At 40.8% G+C, this 21,761-nt stretch overlaps 1 protein-coding gene across 1 annotated transcript in view; it reads right to left on the reverse strand.

Annotated features, from left to right (window-relative positions):
- Nucleotides 1–21,761, reverse strand: part of LOC138000759 (MAM and LDL-receptor class A domain-containing protein 2-like) — a 219,297-nt gene that overhangs the window by 128,450 nt on the left and 69,086 nt on the right. Inside the window, exons 39-55 of the mRNA XM_068847403.1 lie at nucleotides 20,590–20,680; nucleotides 19,309–19,452; nucleotides 18,523–18,782; nucleotides 16,780–17,005; nucleotides 15,154–15,419; nucleotides 12,687–12,864; nucleotides 11,672–11,818; nucleotides 10,671–10,834; nucleotides 8,387–8,491; nucleotides 7,810–7,900; nucleotides 5,388–5,543; nucleotides 4,850–5,109; nucleotides 4,448–4,538; nucleotides 3,173–3,313; nucleotides 2,586–2,854; nucleotides 1,172–1,454; nucleotides 92–278 (exon numbers count right to left, since the gene is read on the reverse strand). Of these exons, the coding sequence (XP_068703504.1) occupies nucleotides 92–278; nucleotides 1,172–1,454; nucleotides 2,586–2,854; nucleotides 3,173–3,313; nucleotides 4,448–4,538; nucleotides 4,850–5,109; nucleotides 5,388–5,543; nucleotides 7,810–7,900; nucleotides 8,387–8,491; nucleotides 10,671–10,834; nucleotides 11,672–11,818; nucleotides 12,687–12,864; nucleotides 15,154–15,419; nucleotides 16,780–17,005; nucleotides 18,523–18,782; nucleotides 19,309–19,452; nucleotides 20,590–20,680 (3,059 nt within the window). The remainder of the gene's footprint in view (nucleotides 1–91; nucleotides 279–1,171; nucleotides 1,455–2,585; nucleotides 2,855–3,172; nucleotides 3,314–4,447; nucleotides 4,539–4,849; nucleotides 5,110–5,387; nucleotides 5,544–7,809; nucleotides 7,901–8,386; nucleotides 8,492–10,670; nucleotides 10,835–11,671; nucleotides 11,819–12,686; nucleotides 12,865–15,153; nucleotides 15,420–16,779; nucleotides 17,006–18,522; nucleotides 18,783–19,308; nucleotides 19,453–20,589; nucleotides 20,681–21,761) is intronic.

The following is a 21,761-nucleotide window of genomic DNA, read 5'->3' on the forward strand; positions in this document are numbered from 1 at the left end:
TCGTCAACCCTTTTCAAGAGGCGCCAAGCTATCTCTGTATTCAAAACACTTGATTATGAAGAGCAGGCGCATTGTTCAAGCACAGGCTTACCTGACCTTAGGAGAGGAGCCCACTTTACGATAGACATTGAGTGAGTTCACATGAGTACCCCACATATGATACCAGAACTTTAGGCACTTTCCGTTGGTGACAGTGGTGGATTGAATCAATCCACTTTGGAGCCACGCCTTGTCTTGTGAACTTCGAGGAAAGGACGTCTCAATATAAACATAATAACCTAATATGAAAAAAGCAACAAATATTAATCACTTCCGAAAGCGCGGCTTCCTCTCCTAGGAAACAAAGCAGCTTAAGCAAAGACGACCACAACAACTAGCAACCCGTCATTCAAAAATAAGCATTGGCGCTATTGTATCTTGTTTTTTTTTAGCCACGTTGGAAAAGCGTACAATAACTAATCTGGAAGGAAATACATAAATTATCGATTGCAAGAATGGATGATGACAGGTACTCCTTTCTGGGATAGGGAACAGAAAAGAAGAGGCTTAAATCCCTTATTACTTCACATTAAAAAAGTAGATGAAGGCTGAGTGGCTCGGTGGTTGTGGTGGGAATTGCCTCTGGATTAACTTACCTCAGTTGGGTCTCTGTTTAATGTTTATGTTAAAGGGGCACCTTCAACCGACAGGCATTGCGTGCCGCGAAACAATTTTCATATAAGAAAATCCCCTGGAAGCTGAAATTCATCCAATGAGATCGCTACGATAAGCAATGCGAATTTCCAAAACAAAAACAAACGGTCGAAAAGTCTGTCGGCTGAAGGTAGGCCTGTATATTTTTTTTCCACGGCACGGCTATTACACAGGGTATTAACTTGACTTTTCACCCCCCGCTTCCATCGACCCACAAAAGGTTTCCACCTTTCATCATCGTCATCACCACTACTATTAAAATCTGAAGCACATCTAAGTGAGAAAATAAAATCACCGATCAAATTCGTTTTTGGTGAGAGGGAAAAAACCGGAGCACTTAGAGAAAAAAAAATTGCGAAGCAGAAGAGAGAACCAACACACTCAACCCACGTGTCCTGGAATCAAAGCCGGTCCACAGTGGTGGAAAGCGAGTGTTCTTACAGCTGCGCTAGCCCTGCTTCCCTGTAACCAAGCTTACCTGCTGATGTTCCCAGAGTGTGATCCACTGTGGGACCAGTGGAGGAGGAGGATGTGCTTCCCCTATATCTTGTCCAATCGAAGTCGTCTCCATTGAGGTTTTTCCAAGAGCAAAAGCCTCCCTCAAAGGTGCAGTTGTTGATGATCGGCGGGGGTATGGTGGGTGGTGGTGTGGGAGGCACTGCTAGGGAGGGCACGACAGAGCACCGTGTGGAGGAAAACGTGATGTCATCTACTGCTATGTCGCCAGTCACGCTTCTACCACGGACAGCTTCAAACACAACCTACAAAGGGAAAGTCACAAGTGAAGGTTCCTTAGAAGAGGGTGTAAAAGCATGCAAATATAACCGAATACTCCTCCTCGAAGATGAAAATAAATCACTATAAGACAATAACTCCTCAGACTGCCTGGCAGCAGCTTACAAAACCAATTAATTTCTGCCAAAACTGTTTTAAAATAATGGCGTCGACTTCAGAGGCAAAGACAGTTCATGAGAAATATTGCGAAGCATAAAAGTACCGATCGTTTTTCAATAATCACTCTTCATTGGTTCTGAAAAGTCAACTCTTGGTTTGAAAGATAAGGTCACAACGGCCAACTTCGTGCCCCTAAACAAAGAAACAACAGCCACGTTTCTGTTCCAGACTAACAACAACAACAACAACAACAATCTTTATTATTACACCTTTTTTGTACGGTTAGCGTTACATGTTTTGGAGCTATAAAAGGGCAAAAGAAAAGCTAAAAAATTACAATTTAAAGGTGTCTAGGGGTTAAATAGACTATACTTTTCAACTTAGCCCCTAGCTAAGGAAAGGCAATTATACAAATTGTAGCTAACTGAGCTCTATTCTTTTGCTCCGTTTTTTTTTAAATACTCCCTCGCTGATCACGTGAACGAAAACCAAGGGTGTGGTATCTTAGGGAGCTTAATTAAGCACCAGACGTTATTTTAGTCACGGAAGGCAACCGGAACTCAGCTGTTTTCTTTGCATTAACTTGTCTTGACTCAACCACATTTTGATTGCTAAGTGTTTTTCACTAATAGAGACGATCGCTGATCACGTGTGTGCAAACCAAGAGTGTGGTATCTTATTAGGAAGCTAAAGCACGGAAGGTAAACGGCAGAAGTGAGCTGTTTCTTTTTTCTTAGCTTGTCTTGACACATTTGTATTGCTAACTATTTTTTCACTCACAAACACGATTAGTTTAAAAATCACAGAGAGACTACTGTCCTGGCATGCAAAATATCCACTTCCGGTATCCTTACGTGGATCCAAAACCTCTTAATATTTATCTATCACTTGTCTCATCACGAAGTACATACGGCCACCATAATGAATATGATCATGAACTGGTAATCAGATGAGACAATGCATGACCTAAGAAATATTATAAATGTAACAGTTCTCACCTGGTACACCTTTCTACTGGCTACTGGAGCCTGGGCACTATACCATTGGTCGCCAAAGTTCCCACTGAGCTCCCAAATAGCAGTTTCTGATTGGTTTCCAGCGCCTGTCTTTACAAGAACCCTGAGTGTGCCGATGGTACTACCAAACATGTGGTACCAGAATCTAACACATCTACCACTGCCTATGGTTGGATTTAAGTCCTCGCTTAGAAGACGAGCCTTGTCGCCTTGTTGGCGAGGAGCCGATGTTTCAATGTACATGTAGTGACCTGCAAGATAAAGAACTTTATGGTCACGATACAGGCTCCCACTGAGATGCCCTTCTTAAGTTAAAAATGATGGTTAATGATGCCAAAGATATTGCGAGAAATGGTCAGCTACAACATACAATATAAGCTATGACGAGCTCGCGTACGATATGCAACAGTTGTATCCAAAAAAGAACAGACCAGCCACTTTGAACAAACAGTTCCAAAATGCCACTGATCTGAGATTTAAAGCAATTTCGTGCTTTCGGCTTCACATTTATTCTGCGCGCTTTAAAAGAGTTTGAACAATCTTCTGTTTAATGTAACATTTTACATTACCTAAGGCAGTGCCAAGAGTGTGGTCAACCTTCGGTCCTGTCAGCCAGCTTGGTGTGTTTCCTGCATTCCTTAGCCAATCAAATTGGTCTTCAGCTTGGGTGTTTACATAGGTACACATTCCACTTTCAAAATCACAATTCCCTGAAAATGACACAAGACCTTTCCTCAACAGGGCCATAAGGTGATGACTTCAATCGTTAAATTAGCAAATCGCAGGTATATTTTTGTTTCAATCCTGAAATATGACCAATGGCCTTAAAATAAACGCTTAAAGCAAAATAGGAGGAAATTTATTGACATGGACTCACGGCACAAGAGACACGTAATGGGCAAGATATTCAAGATTCTTCAGTCCGACAGTTGAACCTTTCCAAATCATCAACAACGGTTCTGATGAGGGACTGACCCGCAAAATGTCAAGATTTTACTGAGAGGGTGTTCAGCCATTATATTCTCACCTTTTTTCACATTTATTTTGAAGTTCAAATTTCAATCAACGGTTTGTTTCTTACTTGCAGTCACTCGGGTTCCTGGCTACAGTTGCACGTTTAAAAACAGTAAAAGACAGAATTGATTGAAATCCGCCAACCACAGAGCGAGATGTGACTCTGTCTCGCAACAGTGAGAAGGGACCTGAAGAACTAGAAGGGCAAGTTGTAGAAACTTGTACACTGAAGTTTCTTTCAAATTTTGGGGGGAACCTTTCCAGTTCGTTTAACTTCTACAAACAAGCAGAATTTCTCATCAACTTACTCTGTAGGAACAGAGCTCAAGATGAGTAGAGAAATCAAAATTTTCCGTCGTGATCTCACGTTTTCCATAGAAGCACGAGGGCGTTTAACAAACGATGACGGCAATGGCTACGACTACGGCAACGTTACAAGCAAGATTATGATTGGTTTAAAAAGGGAAAATAATCTCGCTGAACATGCGTAACCCATGACAGTGCATTTCGTGGCCGTACTCCACCAATCAACAACGTGAAATCACCAAATTCTAGGTTTGACGACAACGTGAGCACACGACAAAGGAATCATTCATTTTCTATGTTTAATTTAAAACTGTTCGTACGGCGTACCCATCCATTTACAGTCATTACATCGTAGATTGGTGGACAACAGGAACAAAATGTACAAAAACATTGAAAACGCACGTGCTTTTCTTTTCTATACATACCGTTTCTTGCGATCACGTTAATTCTACGTTCTACGTTCCCTACTCACAACAGAAGATGCTGTCTTTGGACTCTATGTTTTCGAAAGCCGTGGCACTCACCTGGTGAAGGACAAGGACTCTTAATCAACTTTAGGTCATCAATCGCGATGTCTCCTTGGAAACTACTCCCAGCAACGCCTTCAATTACAACCTAAGACAAAGAGAGCGGGAATTACTTCGGCCAATCAAAACAGATAAAATAATTCAAAAGAACCAATCATTTTCTACTTGCACAAATCCCATAATACACCTCTTTTACCCCCCAAATTTTTGCATAATCGTTGTTTTCGATTTCTCTTGGGACACGAAGATGTCCTTTTGACATCTCTTTCAGACCAATGATGTAAACATATATTTTGGCGATTCCATGTTACTTAGCTGAATCATTCTCTCTGCTTCATAGAAACACAAAAAACCATTTACATCTAGACAAAAGAGACGAAAGGTCTCTGCGGCACATACTTTGAAATTGGAGGTGGTTGTCACAGGAACTTGAGCAATCTTCCAGACATTTCCTCGATCCCCAGATCTGCTCCACACTGGAATGCCAATGCTGCTTCCAGTTTTGATGAAGATGTTTAACGTGTTGATGTCGCTTCCATACATGTGATACCAGAACTGGAAACACTGGCCGCCCTGTACGGGATCGTACGATGGACTGATTAATCTTGCTTTGTCGCCTTGTCTCCGTGGAAACGATGTCTCAATATGCATATAATAGCCTACGATAGAGTTGATTTTTAATTTATTTAAAAATTGTAAATATGTTTTGGAATTTTTTCCGCGTACAAATCCTTATATTTCTACTCTTGCATAATATAGTACAGTACAGATACTCATATATGGTTAATAGGAGGAACAAACCAGCGCTAGGAGTCACTGTATTATCAAGTCATGCGGTGCCCTATAAAAGCAATCACCGCAAAAAAAGGATTGGGCTATTGCCCCACCATCCCCTCCCCGTCTGTGGTTCCTCTTGTTGCGACATTGTTCTGAATACCTTGAGGTGTTCCATAGGTGTGGTCAGCTGAAGGACCTGTGCCAAAGCTAGGAGTACTGCCACTGGTCCGAGTCCAGTTAAAGTTATCAGAGCGATCTTGAACATAGCCACAAGTGTTCGATGTCGCTCCCAGGAAAAACTCAAATGTGCACTCACCTGCGAAAAAGAATAATAAGAATTTAAAAAAAAAATTCAAGTAACATTCAAATGCAATGAACTAGAGGCCTCATTGACCTTCAGCTGGGTTTCAATTTGACCAATGGACGTTTTCGAAATTGCAATAAACCGCTGTTCATGTCAGTAGATATTTTCGACATTTAGCATTGCCCGAGTTTAGGGAAAAAGGCAAAGCCGGACTGATTTAACTCATATTATTGCCCGGTAGATACCGATATCGAGCAATGTCTATGAATAGAAATAAAAATTGGAATAAGAAAATCGTTAAGCCAGAGATGTGCTTAAGGACGTTCGCGCAAAAATCTTCCCACATTGAAATTTGTTTCATTTCCCGCCTGAAGTGAGGTCATAAATTACTTACTTTAAAAAAAAAAGGGAGGTCACCGACTATGTTTCGGAGAAAAAGGCAAGGGGAAAATGTCCTAATTTCGATAGATAGGTCACCATAACGAGATGTAGTCTCATCTATTCATCTACTCATCTATAATCTCTGGCTGTTTCCTCACTCATAGGGCCGCACTATTCAAATGAATAGGAAGAGAAGACAATTCTGCTCTATTTTCATGAAAATAAAGGAAAAGAAATTCAAAAACATGCATTCATTTTGAACTAGAAGTTCGTAACGTAAGAATAACATTTTAAAAAACCAACCCCATTTTAAATTTACGCAACTTCGCTGACTAAAACTAACCTTCCCCGAGTTTTCAAAACTTTCAACCACTACTCGATTAGCGACCTTTTCCAGCCTCCCGGTCCTTTCTATTTAACGTTTCGTGATGAATTGGAAATAAATGTGCCATTCTTTAGCCGACCTGGAAATTTTTCCCCGGCGTTTTTGTCGACACATGGTCTTAACTAATGTTTGAAGTAATGCGTGACACATTACAGCCGCGTTACCTGCGCAATAAAAGTTGCGTACAAACAATTAGCGCGAACGTCCGTCCTTAAAACAACCGGCGTTACGCAGCCACGACCTAACGTTTTGACCAAATGTGCGCAAAATCAAATGGAACGTCATAGTGACAACTTAAAACTGTAGGGCAGCTTAAAAACGGCAAAATGCCAAACCGGTCACGAACAGGCACAACGGCTGAATCAACCTGTGATTTGATGAGTTCACTTCACTTCATTTCTGTCCAGGGAAGCCTACATCTCTATTTATTCCTTGAGTAAACCCTTTTCCGAGTAAATATATTTTTTGGAACAGGTTTTTACCGCGAAAAGTATCATATTTCCCTTGACGCCGAGATAGCTCTATTTTGATTGGCTTTTGCAACAGTGGGCCTGATGAATCTCCCAATGGAGGCGTTCTTTAAAGAAATCTACTCTGGTAAGTATCATGTTTCTCTTGACACCGCAAAAGCTGATTGGCTTTTACAACAATAAGTGTGCTGAATCTCCCAAGGGAGGCGTTCTATAAACGAATCTACTCAGGAAAGGGTTGATTCCTTGGCGAAGTATGGGATATAGAAGCTCCCCTTGATGAGCTCCTCTTTCTGTATAGCGGTGTCTCCAATTAGTTTCCCAGCAATAAATACACTTGACACTTAATAAAGTTCATCATCATTCACCAAAACGATTGGCACTTGCGATAAAATGCGTCCTGATCTATTTTGAGTTCTTTTAAGGACGGTGCCTACTATTGTTATTGCGCGTACGGTCTGCGCATCTCGAGGTACTCGGATTTTCTATGGGTGGTGCTTATTAACACAGGGATATTTGGTATCCAAAAATAAAACTGGGGGTAACCAAGCATTTTTCAGAGATAATTAAGCTTCAATTTGGCAAAGAACGCCATACATTGCTTTGTATTCTAAAGCTCTTTTACAAACATTGTTGATTAACTATCTTCGAAAAATGCGTGGTTACCCCCAATCTTCTTTTTGGATTTCAATAATAGTCGTTAAGATCTGCTTTTCCCGCATATTCCGGAACCGCGCAAAAATACCTTTGAATTAGTAGACACCATCCTTAACCCACCTCTCGACTGACTGTTCAGAACCATTTAACTTTATCGTCATGTAAAGTCATGATACCCCCCCCCCCCCCCCCCCAACCCATCCCAGCTAAAAATAACTAGGAAAATGAAACAAAATCTACCATAAATGCTACAGTGTTGGTGACCAGAGGTTAAATCCCAAAACTGAGACAGAAGCGTCTGAAGTGGTTAGCAAACCATAATGTTGTAATCTGACAAAAAATGAAGAATAAAGATGACGGTTCAAAGATATAACTGTGCACTTACGTAACGAGGGACATTTGTTGTTCTTGAAAGATATGTCATCCAGCGAGATGTCGCCTTGGTAGCCGTTGCCTCTCACTCCCTCAAATACGACCTTAAGTCAAGAGATTGGATAATCAATACAATGACAAAACGAATCGAGATTTTTGCGTCACTTTTTCCTCTGTAATTAAAAGCTGATTGTAACTGATGTTGTTTCTTTGTTTGTTATTTATTTGTTTGAGCAGGTTGAAGTTTTGGCAGCTATTCAGCTGATGTGGACCTGCTATACCCACCCACCCATATACTCACAGAGGACAGCCACAACACCAGGAACTTCATCCTCTACAAATAATATAACTTGTATATTCCGCACAAGTGCAAATGCTGTTCACGAGATGTGAAGAATTAACACAAAGGCGATTAGCCAGCTAACAGCCGAAGAGAACCGAAATGGCTTTTGGCTCGCAGTCCCTTCTGTGGGCATTTTGGTCCGTTAGTTGTTTGGTCCGTTATAGCTGATTATCATGCTTAGTAAACAACCAAATCGCCACTGAAAGTGAAGGATATGGACTCAGTAAACATTCACAATGAGTTTTACCTGGAAAGAACTTTGACGTGGTGATAACTGTACAAAACCTTGTTTCCATTCGTCTCCTTGGGAGCCAACTTTTTGCCACATTAATGTTTTTGCGCTGTTCCCATCCTAAAAAGGATTGTGTGAACAAAACATTTTTCACTAAACTATTTTTAATGCTCGGTAGAGTAAATTTACAGACTTAAGGACGGTGCCTACTAATTCAAAGGTATTTTTGCGCGGTTTCCGGAATATGCGGGAAATGCAGATCTTCCCAAGTGTTATTGAAATCCAAAAAGAAAATTGGGGGTAACCAAGCATTTTTCGAAGATAATTAATCAACAACATTTGTAAAAAGCTTTAAAATACAAAGCAATGTATGGCGTTCTTTCCCAAGTTGAAAGTTAATTATCTCTGAAAAATGCGTGGTTACCCCCAATTTTCTTTTTGGATACCAAGAGCATTTGCTAAATTCTGCTTTCTCAGCATGGTTTTGAACCGCGCAAAAATATCCCTGTATTAATAAGCACTACCCATAGGAAATCCGAGTATCTTGAGATGCGCAGAACGTATGCGCAATAACAATAGTAGGCACCGTCCTTAAGCAAGTCCCGCAAAGGCTAAAGAATCTATTTTTTTCAAACAAGGCCCTTAGCGCTTCCTGCGATCACACAGATGGTCAGATCTACGACCACAAATTCAACTAAAAGGCATTAAACCTTTGACGCCAAAGAGTCATCGGTATGTAACCTCTCCTCATAATTTCAATGAAAGGTCTGTCAGATAGGTATTGAGAATGGAGATTATTATGAGTTTAAAAGGTGAGATCTTGATATAACGCCAAATTCTCATGACTACCCGACAGTGAAATCTATGGCACAAGTTAGGAGAAGGAACGTTTCCACCTTAGGAATGAAAGCGGGGTTGATAGCTATATTTAGCATCGCGTTTCCGTAGAAAGGACAAACGGCAGGCTGATGCTTGTCATAAAATCACGAAAATCTCAGCACAGCGTTTGCCGTTTTACGCAATGCTAACGTTCAACGTTTGCCGTTTTTAACATTTTTTTTAGCGCTTGCCGTCAACGCGTTGCTAAATCACTCTAAGAAAGAACATCAGTATCTGCTTTTTCTCTATCTTCCTCGCCGGCACAATGTGATATGGCCACCAACAATTTCTTTAAAGCGAACACAAGTTAAATATTCAAGTTTAAAGAGGAGTTCATTGTGCTATGGGCACAGGAATGGACAAAGGCGTAAAACGTTTCTTTTTTTTTTTTTTTCACGAGAAAAAGAAATCATGCTATAAGTGCGCCCGTTTCTTTATCGTCCCCTTCAAAACAAAATCAGCTTTTGGCGTTTTAGATAACATTTTTATCGCAGTCGCGGTCAAAATTCTGCTCCGCATGCGGCCCGTTCCTTTGCTGTCGTCTTAACAACAATATTACGGAGTTAAAGTTTTAGAGAACGTTCTCGCAGAGCTTATCGTTTTCATTGCTTAAGCTCCCTAATAGTTCGATTGCATCACTGTTTCTGCCTGTTTCGTTCCGCTCCAAAAACACTCCAGTGTTGTTTACAAGACCAGGAAGGAGGCTTTCCATTCAACCTAAAATTGAAGTCAGGTGTAACGGTACATTTTAGTTTGGTCTGACAGGAATAGGTGGTTTGCAACCAATCCTTAGAGATAACAATAACGAAGAAGAAGAATCGAATTTTTTAGCGCCATCCAACTTGGCAGCTATGACTTAAAATACAAACCACCTTTATTTGAAAGCGACTTTGAATTGGTGGCCCGAATGACCGGTCCCACCATTGAGAAGGAAAGCTTTGCCATGCCTTTAATGAAAGTGATGCTCTTATTTGGACAGCGTCACCACAAATTCACGTGACACTCTCCGGCTGAGTCAAAAATCAAGCGAACGCGCAAAATCTCGGGTCAGAGGCCCGTTTCTCGAAAGTGCCGAAAAGCCATTTGTGAAACTGCCAACCGCTTCTTTTGGAAAGCCGATCTTTTAACTTGTTTTCAATTTCAAGCTAACTTAAAGAACTATGTCTGTGAAGTTTGACGACTTAAATCCTCTCCGTTCTTGAGATACAAAAGGAACTGTGGCACCCGAAAATGCCCCGAAACGTTTGGGGACTTTCGAGAAACGGGCCCCTGGTTTGCGCAACTGGAAAGCACCGTTCCATTGGCAAATGGAATCATAGAGACTTCAAACCAATTTTTTTTTTTTTTAATAGCAGGCTCCCATGAGCTCCTGATTTTCAACAATATATTTACAGGAATGGCGCATTCAACTGTCACATACCTTGAAGTAAACATTAAGTTGATAAATGTCTGGTCCATACATGTGATACCAGAACATCGCACAGGCATATGACCCTGCCCTCTGGATAGCCGGACTGACAAGTCCAGCTGTGTCGTTGGGTCGACGTGGAAAAGACGTCTCGATATACATGTACCAACCACTCCCTAAACAGTGTTACGTACGGATGTGAGTATTAAAAGGCAAAAAAATCAATGTAAATAAACTGGGTGTTACGTGCAATACACTCAAACAATATAAGTTTGCAAAGCACTGAATGTTTAAAAGATGTAACTTATGGCAATCGCATTCTAAAAATATCTGCTTAAACGAACCTTTAATCCTCAAACAAGATAGCTTCAAACCACGGGAAATAATGTTCAAAATCCTCTTTTTTGCATTTTTTTTTAAGAAAGAGTTTTATCAGAAAAAAGACAAGTTTAGAAACGTTCCTTTTTTTTCTTTCAAAATTCCCGGGCCCTGCTATCTTGAATGATTGCGACTTGTTGCACTTTCCGTACTTCTTATTACTTTTGTAAACTCTGCCCCGTTTACTGGGGTAACAGTCTAACGAACGAGACTCAATCAATAAACTCAACCGAGCTTCACTGTTTTATTCTTCTTGCGTACTCATTCAGTTACAACCGATGTGTAAAGAGCTACTCTGAAAACTCTAAGCGAAGTTGCAATTAATATATCGCATTTTCTGACAATGTGATTGGCCGAGCACTTAAGGTCATTCAAGGTTGTGTCAATCATGGAGCGATGATTATCTGGAAATCATAAAATCTATGCCTATTTATCTTGAAACCACATGTCAATCAGACTTTATTAACTAAGAAGATACACTGTCTCTTAATGATATAGTAACTGTCACACACTAAACACGAAGTTCCCGACATTACAAGGAACTTTTGCACTGCAACAAAAGGGCAAACAAAACACGTCATATGTATTCACGATGGAGGCAGGCAGGGATACGACATGTTTTGAGAGGTACATACCTGAACTCCCACGTGTGTGATCATACTTTGGTCCAGTACCCGATGAAGATGTGGAGCCCTGGCTACGAGTCCAGTTAAATTGGCCAGATGAAGCATAGGTCCAACTGCACATTCCAGCATCAAAGTTGCAATCATTTCCTATGTTACCTGAAATGAGAATAAGAAAAACACCTTGTCAATAAAACCCTCCAGTGCAAGTCACGTTTTGTAGAGAATCTCATTTACATCCTTGATTTCAACTTGAAAATCATTGAAATTCAGCTAAAATATTTAAATCATTATATTTTAAACGGGAGTGTTTCATTGACCGAATGCAAAAATGGCCGCCAATAAATTATTGGTTTGTCTTTGAGTTAATTGGCCTTACTGGCCTCTGTAGCACGTGTAAAATTGAAAGAAACTTGACTGTAAAATGAGGCTTAGCAGGCTAATTTGCACACAGATAAAATAATAATTTACTAGCGGCCATTTTTGCATTCGGTCTATGGAGTCAATAAAGGTCTTCGCAAAACTTTCAATTGCAGTGACATTTTGCAAACAGCACGGAATAGCATTTCAACGCTGCAGTGAAACGAAGAGAGTCTGGGACTCCAAGCAACGAATCTAGATGTGAGATATTTGATGGAAATGGATGAAACTATTTTTGAGCAACAAAACTGACATTCCCAACAGTTAAGGACACACGTGCAATTTTCGGGTTGAAAATCGGAGAACAGTGGAAGAGGCCTTCGCAGAGCATAATACCCCCATCTCCCCCCACTGTCCCGCCCTTAAAATACCCAACTCGCAATACCCAGAATACTCTCAAAGAGCTGCCAAGACTTTTTATAATAATGGGCCCTTTGCAGCTAGCGATTACATGGTACAAAAACCGCCATACTGGAGAGCAAATTGCGCAGTGGAACTACGAAAGCAAAGCAACTTAATTCAGTGCGCAATTTGCTCTCAAGTATGGCGGTTTTTTTTACCATGTGATCGCCAGCTGCAATGAGAATGCCCGAGTGAAAAAACCCACCAACGGTAGTTGGAATGACGGAAGATGTCGTTGCAGCGGTAGGGGGTGGTGTTGTCATTCCTGGCGGATAGGCATCAGAGGGCCGCAGGGGGCAGTTCGACGCACCAAGAGTGAACGAAATGTCATCTAAAGAAATATCTCCACTGAAGCTATTTCCACGGATTCCTTCAAACACAACCTATTGTGGAACAGTTGAGGACAGTCTTAGGAAAAGTTACAGTCTTCCAAATAGGTCCATTTGGGCCCTTGAAAGTGAGATGCGTGGATGCATAACAACGAATATGACGTTTCCTTGGATCACAGATCACAAGAAGAAATAATCATGGCACTTAACTAAGCAAATTTTAAAAATTGTGATAGTTCAGGGGCATTGTCTTCAATTATCTAATTAAGTGTGAGTATCTTTCCTTCCTTGCAGAAGACTGTACTCTCTGCCATAGAAAACGGGGTTAAAATTGGCAGTCTTGTTTTCTATCGCGGAAAGAAAACAATCACATGTCGCTTTCCCACTCCCAGGATCATCAAGAACTACTAGCTCTTGTTTTTCCTTTACGTTTCTTGGGGCATTTGTAAAGGTAGCGATTGTCGAGTTGCTCTCGTCGCGGTTTTAAGCCCAGAACACGAACACGAACACAAACCACAGCCGACATGTTGAAGCGTTTAGCATCTTACGTCCGATAACGTTGGCCCAACATTTTTTCTGCTCGAACATTGTTGGCCAAAATTGTTGGTACAATTAGCAGCATGTCCAACAGCGCCACCCTAAATATGTTTTCACCAACGTTTGCGATGTTTGCCCAGGAATTAACAGTTTCTGATCAGAGAAGATTTGGACAAACATTTTTTTAAGAGTCCCAAAGCCAAATGGCGGTTTCGCCGTCCGTATTTTTCACACAACTTAATTTGTAATTATGTTCATAATTACTTTATCACAAATGGCTTCACAAACTGATCTTGTCAATAGGTTAGGGCAACGGGAAAAAACCAGTATTATTATTGGTTAAGGGTCCGTGTCAGTTTAGATGTGAAGGGGTGTATTTGGCCCCAGTGCTAGGAATATTGTTGTCACTGTCATGGTAACCGTCATTGTCAACAACATCATCATCATCATCATCATCATCATCATCATCATCATCATTGCCACCAATACAATACTTAACAATAGGCCTCATTCACGATAGCAACCATGTTGGTTTTCAAATTGTCATGCAAATTAGCCATGTGTTATGCTGGGGGGCAAACATTGGAAAAAAGGCAAATTGCGGAAAATCGGCTCGTCGAAATATTGAAATAACATTGCTAACAGTACATTTTAGAATTTAGAATAAAGTACCTTATATCTTTTCATTGCCTATGACATTTTGACTTTCTACTTCATTATCTGCTCATATTTCACTAAAAAACATCGCAGTAACTTGTGTAATCATTCTATTTTACTACTTAGGTGATAAAAATTCAATGAACGTGAAACAAATCATCTGTGTGGCTAAAACATTCGTTATGACCTCTCGAACTTGTGTTGTTTGCCCCCTCAAAAGTGTGTAGCTAATTTGCATGATAATAGCAAATCCCACATGACGGCCATCGTGAATAAGATCTATTATTATATGGCTAGTGGTTCAGGCCGATAACACGCACTCTGAGTGGCTAAGAGCAGCTGAGAGCTACGGCATTATTCTCCCTTAATGCCCACGGGCCGATTATGAATTATGCAAATTAGTTTTATCTTCTTTTGAACCGTTCTGTTAGCCATATACTAAACAACTAACCTCCACCGTTCGGTCGTTATAGCAAAAATCTCGGCCTAGCTGTATTCACCTCGCTTTCGCTCGGTCAATTCGGCAAGGCCTCAGTTTGAGATTTTACTATAACCACCTCACTCACGGTTATTAAGTGGTTATTATTCGCCGAAGGCGAGGTGATTGTCGGTGAATTAAAATCGAGACAAAGTCGAGGTTTTCATTCATCCATATTTACCGAGCCTGAGGAGAATAATTGTTTTAGCATAATTACATTGGTGATTATTTGAAAAATACGAATTTTCTTTAAAGCAAGTAATTTTTTTGTTTGTCACCTAGACAAAACGGCTTGCGGCCATTTTGAAAAAAACCACTTAGGTGATAATCGTGTAATAATCAACTCTACTACAACCAATCAGCGCAGAGAATTTTCAATAATCACCTATGTAATTATACTAAAATGAAATACATACTTTATTGATCACTCCCCATGAGGGCTTGTCAGGGCCAATGAAACAAAATCAAAACAGGACAGAACATTCCTAACTAGCCGGAGGCAAGCTAGTTGGCTATTTACAAGTGCAGCTGAGAAGTTGAACCAGGGACTTCCTGGAACAAATTCAACCAGTAGCCAGAACATGTCTTGACCTCGGGACCCCCGGATCTCAAGGCAAGAGCCCTTACCACTGGGATGCACTGCCTGCTACCATCATCATCATCATTAATACCTGGTACTTGACACTGCTCCTGATTGGAATTTGTCCAAGCATCCAACTGCTTCCCTGATTTCCCTTTCTTTGCCACAGAAGATGCATCGTGGAGAAGTTACCGGTGTAAATGTAGATATTCAGGGTACCAATAGATGGCCCGTACATGTGATGCCAGAATTTCAGGCATCTTCCACCGCTGGGTGTTGGATCAAATGGCTGGCTAATAAGATATGCATTGTCACCTGGCCGCCTTGGGGATGAAGTTTCGATGAACACGTACTGGCCTACAAGATACGAAACTTTGAAATGAGACTTTGACATCGCACACCCGTAAACGTCAAATAATACACGTGAATAAAAGACATTTCAGTTAGTCGAGATAAGATCAGATAATGCCCTGCTATTACTTTCGCAACCCAAATTACACGTATGAATAGGAAGCTCTGCTGTCTTCAACCCTCAGCGGCAACAGACCGAAACGGAACCGGAATCTCTCTCGAAGCTATCGCCAATCCCCGGCTCTGAGCAGATGAGTGGCGAATTCACACGATGAGTGTCAGCCACCTACCTCTTGAAGAGTTGCTGGAGGTTTTTCAAAGGACACGTATTCATATAACGGAAGGGTGTTTGGAAAAGCGACCAAGATACCAATACCCAGAATAGCTTCAAGTAAAACAGGTCCCAGTTGTTCAAAAGGTGGATAACGCTATCCATGCACCGGATAAATTAATATCCAATGAGTAGTGCAATTGGTTTCGCTGTTACTTATCCACTGGATGGTGATTTATCCGGCAGATAGCGCTATCCATCGTTTGAACAACTGGGGGAAGATGGTTAATGTCAAAAGACAATAAATGAATCAAGAGATATGTATCTTGTCGATGATCTCTTGGCAATGCTCTGTTCATTGCCTTCACTCTGTTATCGGAAGCAGAATAAACAGAATGGTATTCCGTTGACATTCATATTTCATTGACAGGTCAATAAAAGTGGTAGCCACAGACGGACAATATAAAAATTACAACACTCTTCCAGGTCACAATAACACATGCAGGTTACAATTAAAAATTATTGACAAAATGATGATAAAAGGTAAAACAGACATAAAGTAAACAAAATCGTTCAAATTATTATTTAAGTTTGTTCAAATTGCTTTCATAAAACTGATCAGATTTAAATTTCACTTCCTTAAGGCCGACTTAAATCTACTTCACCATCTATATTCCTCACTTCGCTATCAAGAATATTCCAGACAACAGGCCCTCTACATCTCATAAGGATTCCAGACCGCACAAATTCACGAGTGAAAATTGACAATAAAGCTATGAGATATAAGGCGAGATTGCTGTCATCAATTTGTTAGCGAACGGGACTTTGGCCGTCATGCCCAACGAGTTTGCCAAGCAGAAAGGTCTCTGATGAGTCCCTTGGTCGGGACGAAACCAGCTTCGTAAGACTAAACACGAACAATGTATTTTAAAAAGAAACTGTCAACTTTATTGTCAACAGGCAATATACACACAAAAAAGGGAAAAGGAAATAGGCCCCAAACAAACCTGGGTGAATGAACTATTTCTCGTATCCCTATGACGAAACTGTCCTAAAATAATTCACCCTGAATTTTTCTTTAACCTATTAACCTACCTTTTCCCGTTGTATGATCATTTGAAGGTCCAGTGAAACTGCTTGGCGTACTGCCACTTCCAATTATCCAGTCAAAAATGTCACCTTGCTGAGTATTAACATAGGTGCAAAAACCCGTTTCAAACGAGCAATCGCCTGGAGGAGGACAGCTGCCATTCGTTATTTTAACGTCATCAATGGCGATATCACCAGTGTAACTTCGTCCTTTTACGCCTTCAAAAACAACCTTACAAAAAGAGAAGTAAACAAACCATGGAATTATTCTACCAGGTAATAGGAGATTTGCAACTAATATCTAGAGGCACAGATAACAATCATGATGTAATTTACAATAGACCTTATTCGCTTGTACATTTTGTTTTCCCAATTCTGATCATATCATATACTTTGGTCCTTCGTTTTGTTCATTAAAAAGAGTGCATGCAGACATACTCATAATTGCATGCACTCTTTTGAATGAACAAGACAAAAGATCAAATCTCCTGGGTATTATTACATGATCTATATTGGGAGAACAAAATGTACAAGCGAGTAAGGTCTATTTGTTCCCTAACCCTAAGACTAAACCCTTACCCTAACGGCCTAACCCAAACATGACGATGATGATGTCACATGAAAAGCACCTTTAATTAAAACATGTCATTACCGCGTCTTAGGACGCTTTCAATTTGACAGAACTGACCGGCCAGATCGGGCATTTGCAAGGACTAACTTAAGCCTGGTTTTCACCAGCAACGTAAGCACAAAGCGCAAGCACAGGAATAAGTGGCTTGTGCCGGTGAAAACGAACGTCGACATAAGCATCAAAATCAAACACGGGGAATCTGGAACGAGTGCTTTAATTGGCCAGACGTAGCAAATATCCTTGTGCTTATGCTGCGTTTCATTTTCACACGACGCAAGTGAACCATAAGCCTGTGCCTGTGCCTGTGCCTGGTAGGCACAGGCACAGGCACAGGCACAATTGCCGCCTGTGCCTGTGCCTGTGCTTGTGCTTGTGCTTGTGCTTGTGCTTGTGCTTGTGCTTGTGCTTGTGCTTGTGCTTGTGCTTGCGTCAACGCCGTTTTCGCGGTGAAATAACCGCTCTTATGCTTGCGCTTATACTTGCGTCGCCACTGAAAACCACGCTGTAGACTTCATTTGGAGCTTAAGCTAATTAACAACGATATTGACCAGCAAAGGCAATGTCGTTTTAAAATATCGTCACTCCATTGAAATGTGACGTAATAGAGAGCTTAAGCAAGAACGACGATCAAAGATGGCTTCGAGAATGCCAACAGGAACAAACAACAGGTTTAAAGAACACAAACTATAATATTGCATGCCCTGGGAGTGCGTTTCACATTCTGGTTCACTTCTTTGCCGTCCTCGTTCTGCCAATGACGTGAAACATAGTTAATAGAGGTGAATGGTTATGAAACCCGACAAATTTCTTTGCTGTATGTTTTTGTTCTTTTTTTTGGTCTTGACAGTGCACAAAACACTACAGTTGTTTAATCCGTACTAAGGTACTAACCAATAGAAACGTGTTGGGTACGTAATTCATGCATAGTGTATGAGCGCAAAACAAAATATTACGCATCTTTATTTGCTCCTTTGATATTTGCCGAGCTTCCAAACCATTCCCCTATTAACTATGCGTGAAATGACGAAATTTGAGGTGGCGGAGGACGTAAACTTCCGATGATAAATTGTCAACGCACATGTCAAAATAATCACAAAAGCACATGACTACGGGCATACCTGGTATCTGAAAGGACTGCGTATGGTGACCTGTGCAACATTCCAAATGTTGGTATCATTTCCTGTCTTGCTCCAGACTTTGTTCATGGACCAGGAACTTTGCCTGGTATAAACGTTAAGTGTCCCAATTGTTTGTCCATACATGTGGTACCAGAACTGCAGACACGAGCCTCTTGTAGGTGGATATCGTGGACTCAGCAGACGCGCAACCGCTCCTGGGCTTAAGCCGATAGGTGACACCTCAATGTACATGAAATGACCTAGGATACACCATCAATAATAACTTGAAAAAGAGAAAGAATCTCTCGAACCTATTTTCGCGTTTATATTAATAGGTTTATGTCAAGCTATTTCTGAAGACAAATGTCTTCTGTAGACTACTGAAAAATGTCTTTAAGTCACTAGAAACTGCCAATGCAATGACCAACTTGAGGACTGCCTCCGAACCAATCAAGTCATAGCAAGCAATTGTTATTTTTTTGGGAAGAGTGGAAAACAGGTTTCTTTCAGCGGATAAAAGAATCTCAGAGCAGTGGAGAGAATAAAAAAGTTAAGACCCACTTCCAGGATATCGACCAGTGTGGGAAAGAAGACTCTCGTCAATGCACCAATCCCAGTTGCTCTACTTACCACTTTGACATTCAAAGCAGTTATTTTGGACGAAGCACAACTTACATTCACTCTTTGATTTAATTTTCAGTCACCTCAAATAAGTGAGTACGTGAGCTCGGCCTTATAATCTTCAGACTCGAAACAGAATAAACAAATAATACCATTATTACTCACCAAACAAGGTACCATAAGTGTGGTCTGCAGCTGGTCCAGTACTTATACTTGCAGTTGGGCCATTACTACGTATCCAGTTAAACTGATCGTGATCGTAATCTTGTGTGTATCCACAAATATCTGCTCCCTCAAAGCTGCACATCCCTGGCAAATGAACAAGTAAGACCACAGTTAACTGCTTCGTGTGTTGGTCATGCTAACTTGAGCGCAATTTCACCGAAGACGTCTTTGCGAGAAACACAACATTCAAACCCGTCTTCAAGAGCATTTTCGTTTAAAGTGCCACAAGCAAACTTTAGATTGCATGGGCAGAAAAGAACTACTTGCATCCACATTGCTTCCTCAATCCGAATGCGTCTTAAGTGCACAAAGCAGAGATAGAAAGAAGAGGAAAGGAAAGCCTAAGGAACTTTATTTAATTGTCTGGTCATTTTAGCACTGGAGCACTAATTGTGGACACCGTAAACTGAAATTGACAATTAATGCAAATTAATGAGGAGAGGGGAAAACGGAGTACCCGGAGAAAAACCTCTCGGTGCAGAGTAGAGAACCAACAAACTAGAATGAAAGTGCGTTCTCCGGGTGAGTGTAACACTGGGAAGGACCGTTTAGGATGCCCCCTGACTAACGTTTTGACAACCCCTAAGCGGAAATCATCTTCAGAGTCAAGTGATAAATGTGTAACGTAAGGTATAAACACCCTGGTCGTTGATGTGATTGGTCAAAAAAGTCATGATGTTATTGGTCGCCTGTCAGTTAAGCCTACATGTCATTGGCTGTCAAGACTGTAAACAGTGATCGCTGCGTTTCGGTCTGTCTGTAGGTCCATGGTCTGTGCGTGTTTTGTAAAATACTTCCGCTCAGTTTGTCAAAACGTCAGTCAATGTCATCCTAAACAGTACCTCTTAGGGCTACCCTACCCCATACGATCGTACTTCGCTTAATTATGATATAAATCTTGGGTTCAAACCATTTACGAGGATAAATTTTAAAAATTCCTTAGAACGTTCATCTGAAAGGCTTTTGAAACGAAAAATAGCATTTACATTTACAAAATATTGCTTCTATTTCCAAAGACATTCAAGACAAAACTGGCGATGACAACAGTGGTTGCACAAGAATAGAACAAGACTCGGGAAATATTCTAACATCTAACAACTTCAGGCTTTGCTTTAAAAAATGACTAATTGAACACGGCTAACTCAACATATTTAATGGATGTTTTATTGATCCTTAAGACTTGGGGGTTCCCTAATTTCTATGCCATCGATATACAGTCACCTGATGAAGGGCAGTTGCCATCTCGTAATGAAATATCATCAAGAGCTATGTCTCCCCGGTAACTTGCTCCTCTTACACCTTCAAATACGATCTAAGATTTGAAAAAAAAAAACCATGCAACGTGACAACGTTATCGAGTCTGTCAAATAAGCAATTGAACAAAGGTAATTAATGCATTTCTACGCGTGACGAATTGAACACTTTCGTATCCGATTCTGACTCAGTAAGAAGCGAAAGAAAAAAACAATTGCCTGAACGAAATTTTCTGCATTCAGCGAAAACGGATGTGTCGCTTTTTTAAACGATAATGAAGTCAACTTTATTTGAGTGCTATCTGTGTTAAGCGTTGGGGAAATGATTGGGAAAACTGTAGAGGAATGAAATCAAATGAGATCAACTCATATCAAATCGTAGGTTGGTTTTTGAGGAGAGGGGAAAACCGGAGTACCCGGAGAAAAACCCCTTCGACGCATAAGAGTAGAGAACCAACAAACCCACATATAACGCCGAGTCTGGGAATCAAATCCGGGTCACATTGGTGGGAGACGAGTGCTCTCACCACTGCGCCATCCCTGTCCAACCAAGATTTTCGACAATCATTTAGCTAGTCTTCCACAACTTACTAGTGGTGAGATGACAATTTGCACGAAATGTTGCTCAATATAACACACCTTGCAACGGCCAAAAACGTTGCGAGGAAGCATTACAATATATTATTCCTGTCCTGGCTGAAATTTTTCCGATGTGTTTTGTTTGCGTTATGATAAGCTAAACGATTATAACCAAAGTAATCTGTTCTTTGTCCTTTTTTTCGCCCAACTGAAAACGGGTAGTTTACCCTTTTTGAAATGGCTTAAGCCCGGTTTACAAGGTTTACACTACAGAAAATTTTTGGCACGGCTCGTGTGAAATTGGCACGGGTGCCTAAAAAGAGCTCGGCACACTACACCATTTTTACCGTACCAAAAACACCGTGCCAATTTTTTTGGGCCCGCGTAATTTCTCTTGTAACCATGCCCACCCTTGCTCGGAGTAACTCGCCGAAGGTCCCAGCACGGGTAAAAATTTTGGTTTGGCACGGATGAAATTTGGTACGGACAGGTTGTTTAAACTGCAAATTTTATCACAGCCGAACCTTTTTCTTTTTTGGGACCCCTGCCAATTTCACCCGA

Source organism: Montipora foliosa, chromosome 1 (assembly GCF_036669935.1).
Source record: "Montipora foliosa isolate CH-2021 chromosome 1, ASM3666993v2, whole genome shotgun sequence".
In the NCBI taxonomy this organism is placed as follows: Eukaryota; Metazoa; Cnidaria; class Anthozoa; order Scleractinia; family Acroporidae; genus Montipora; species Montipora foliosa.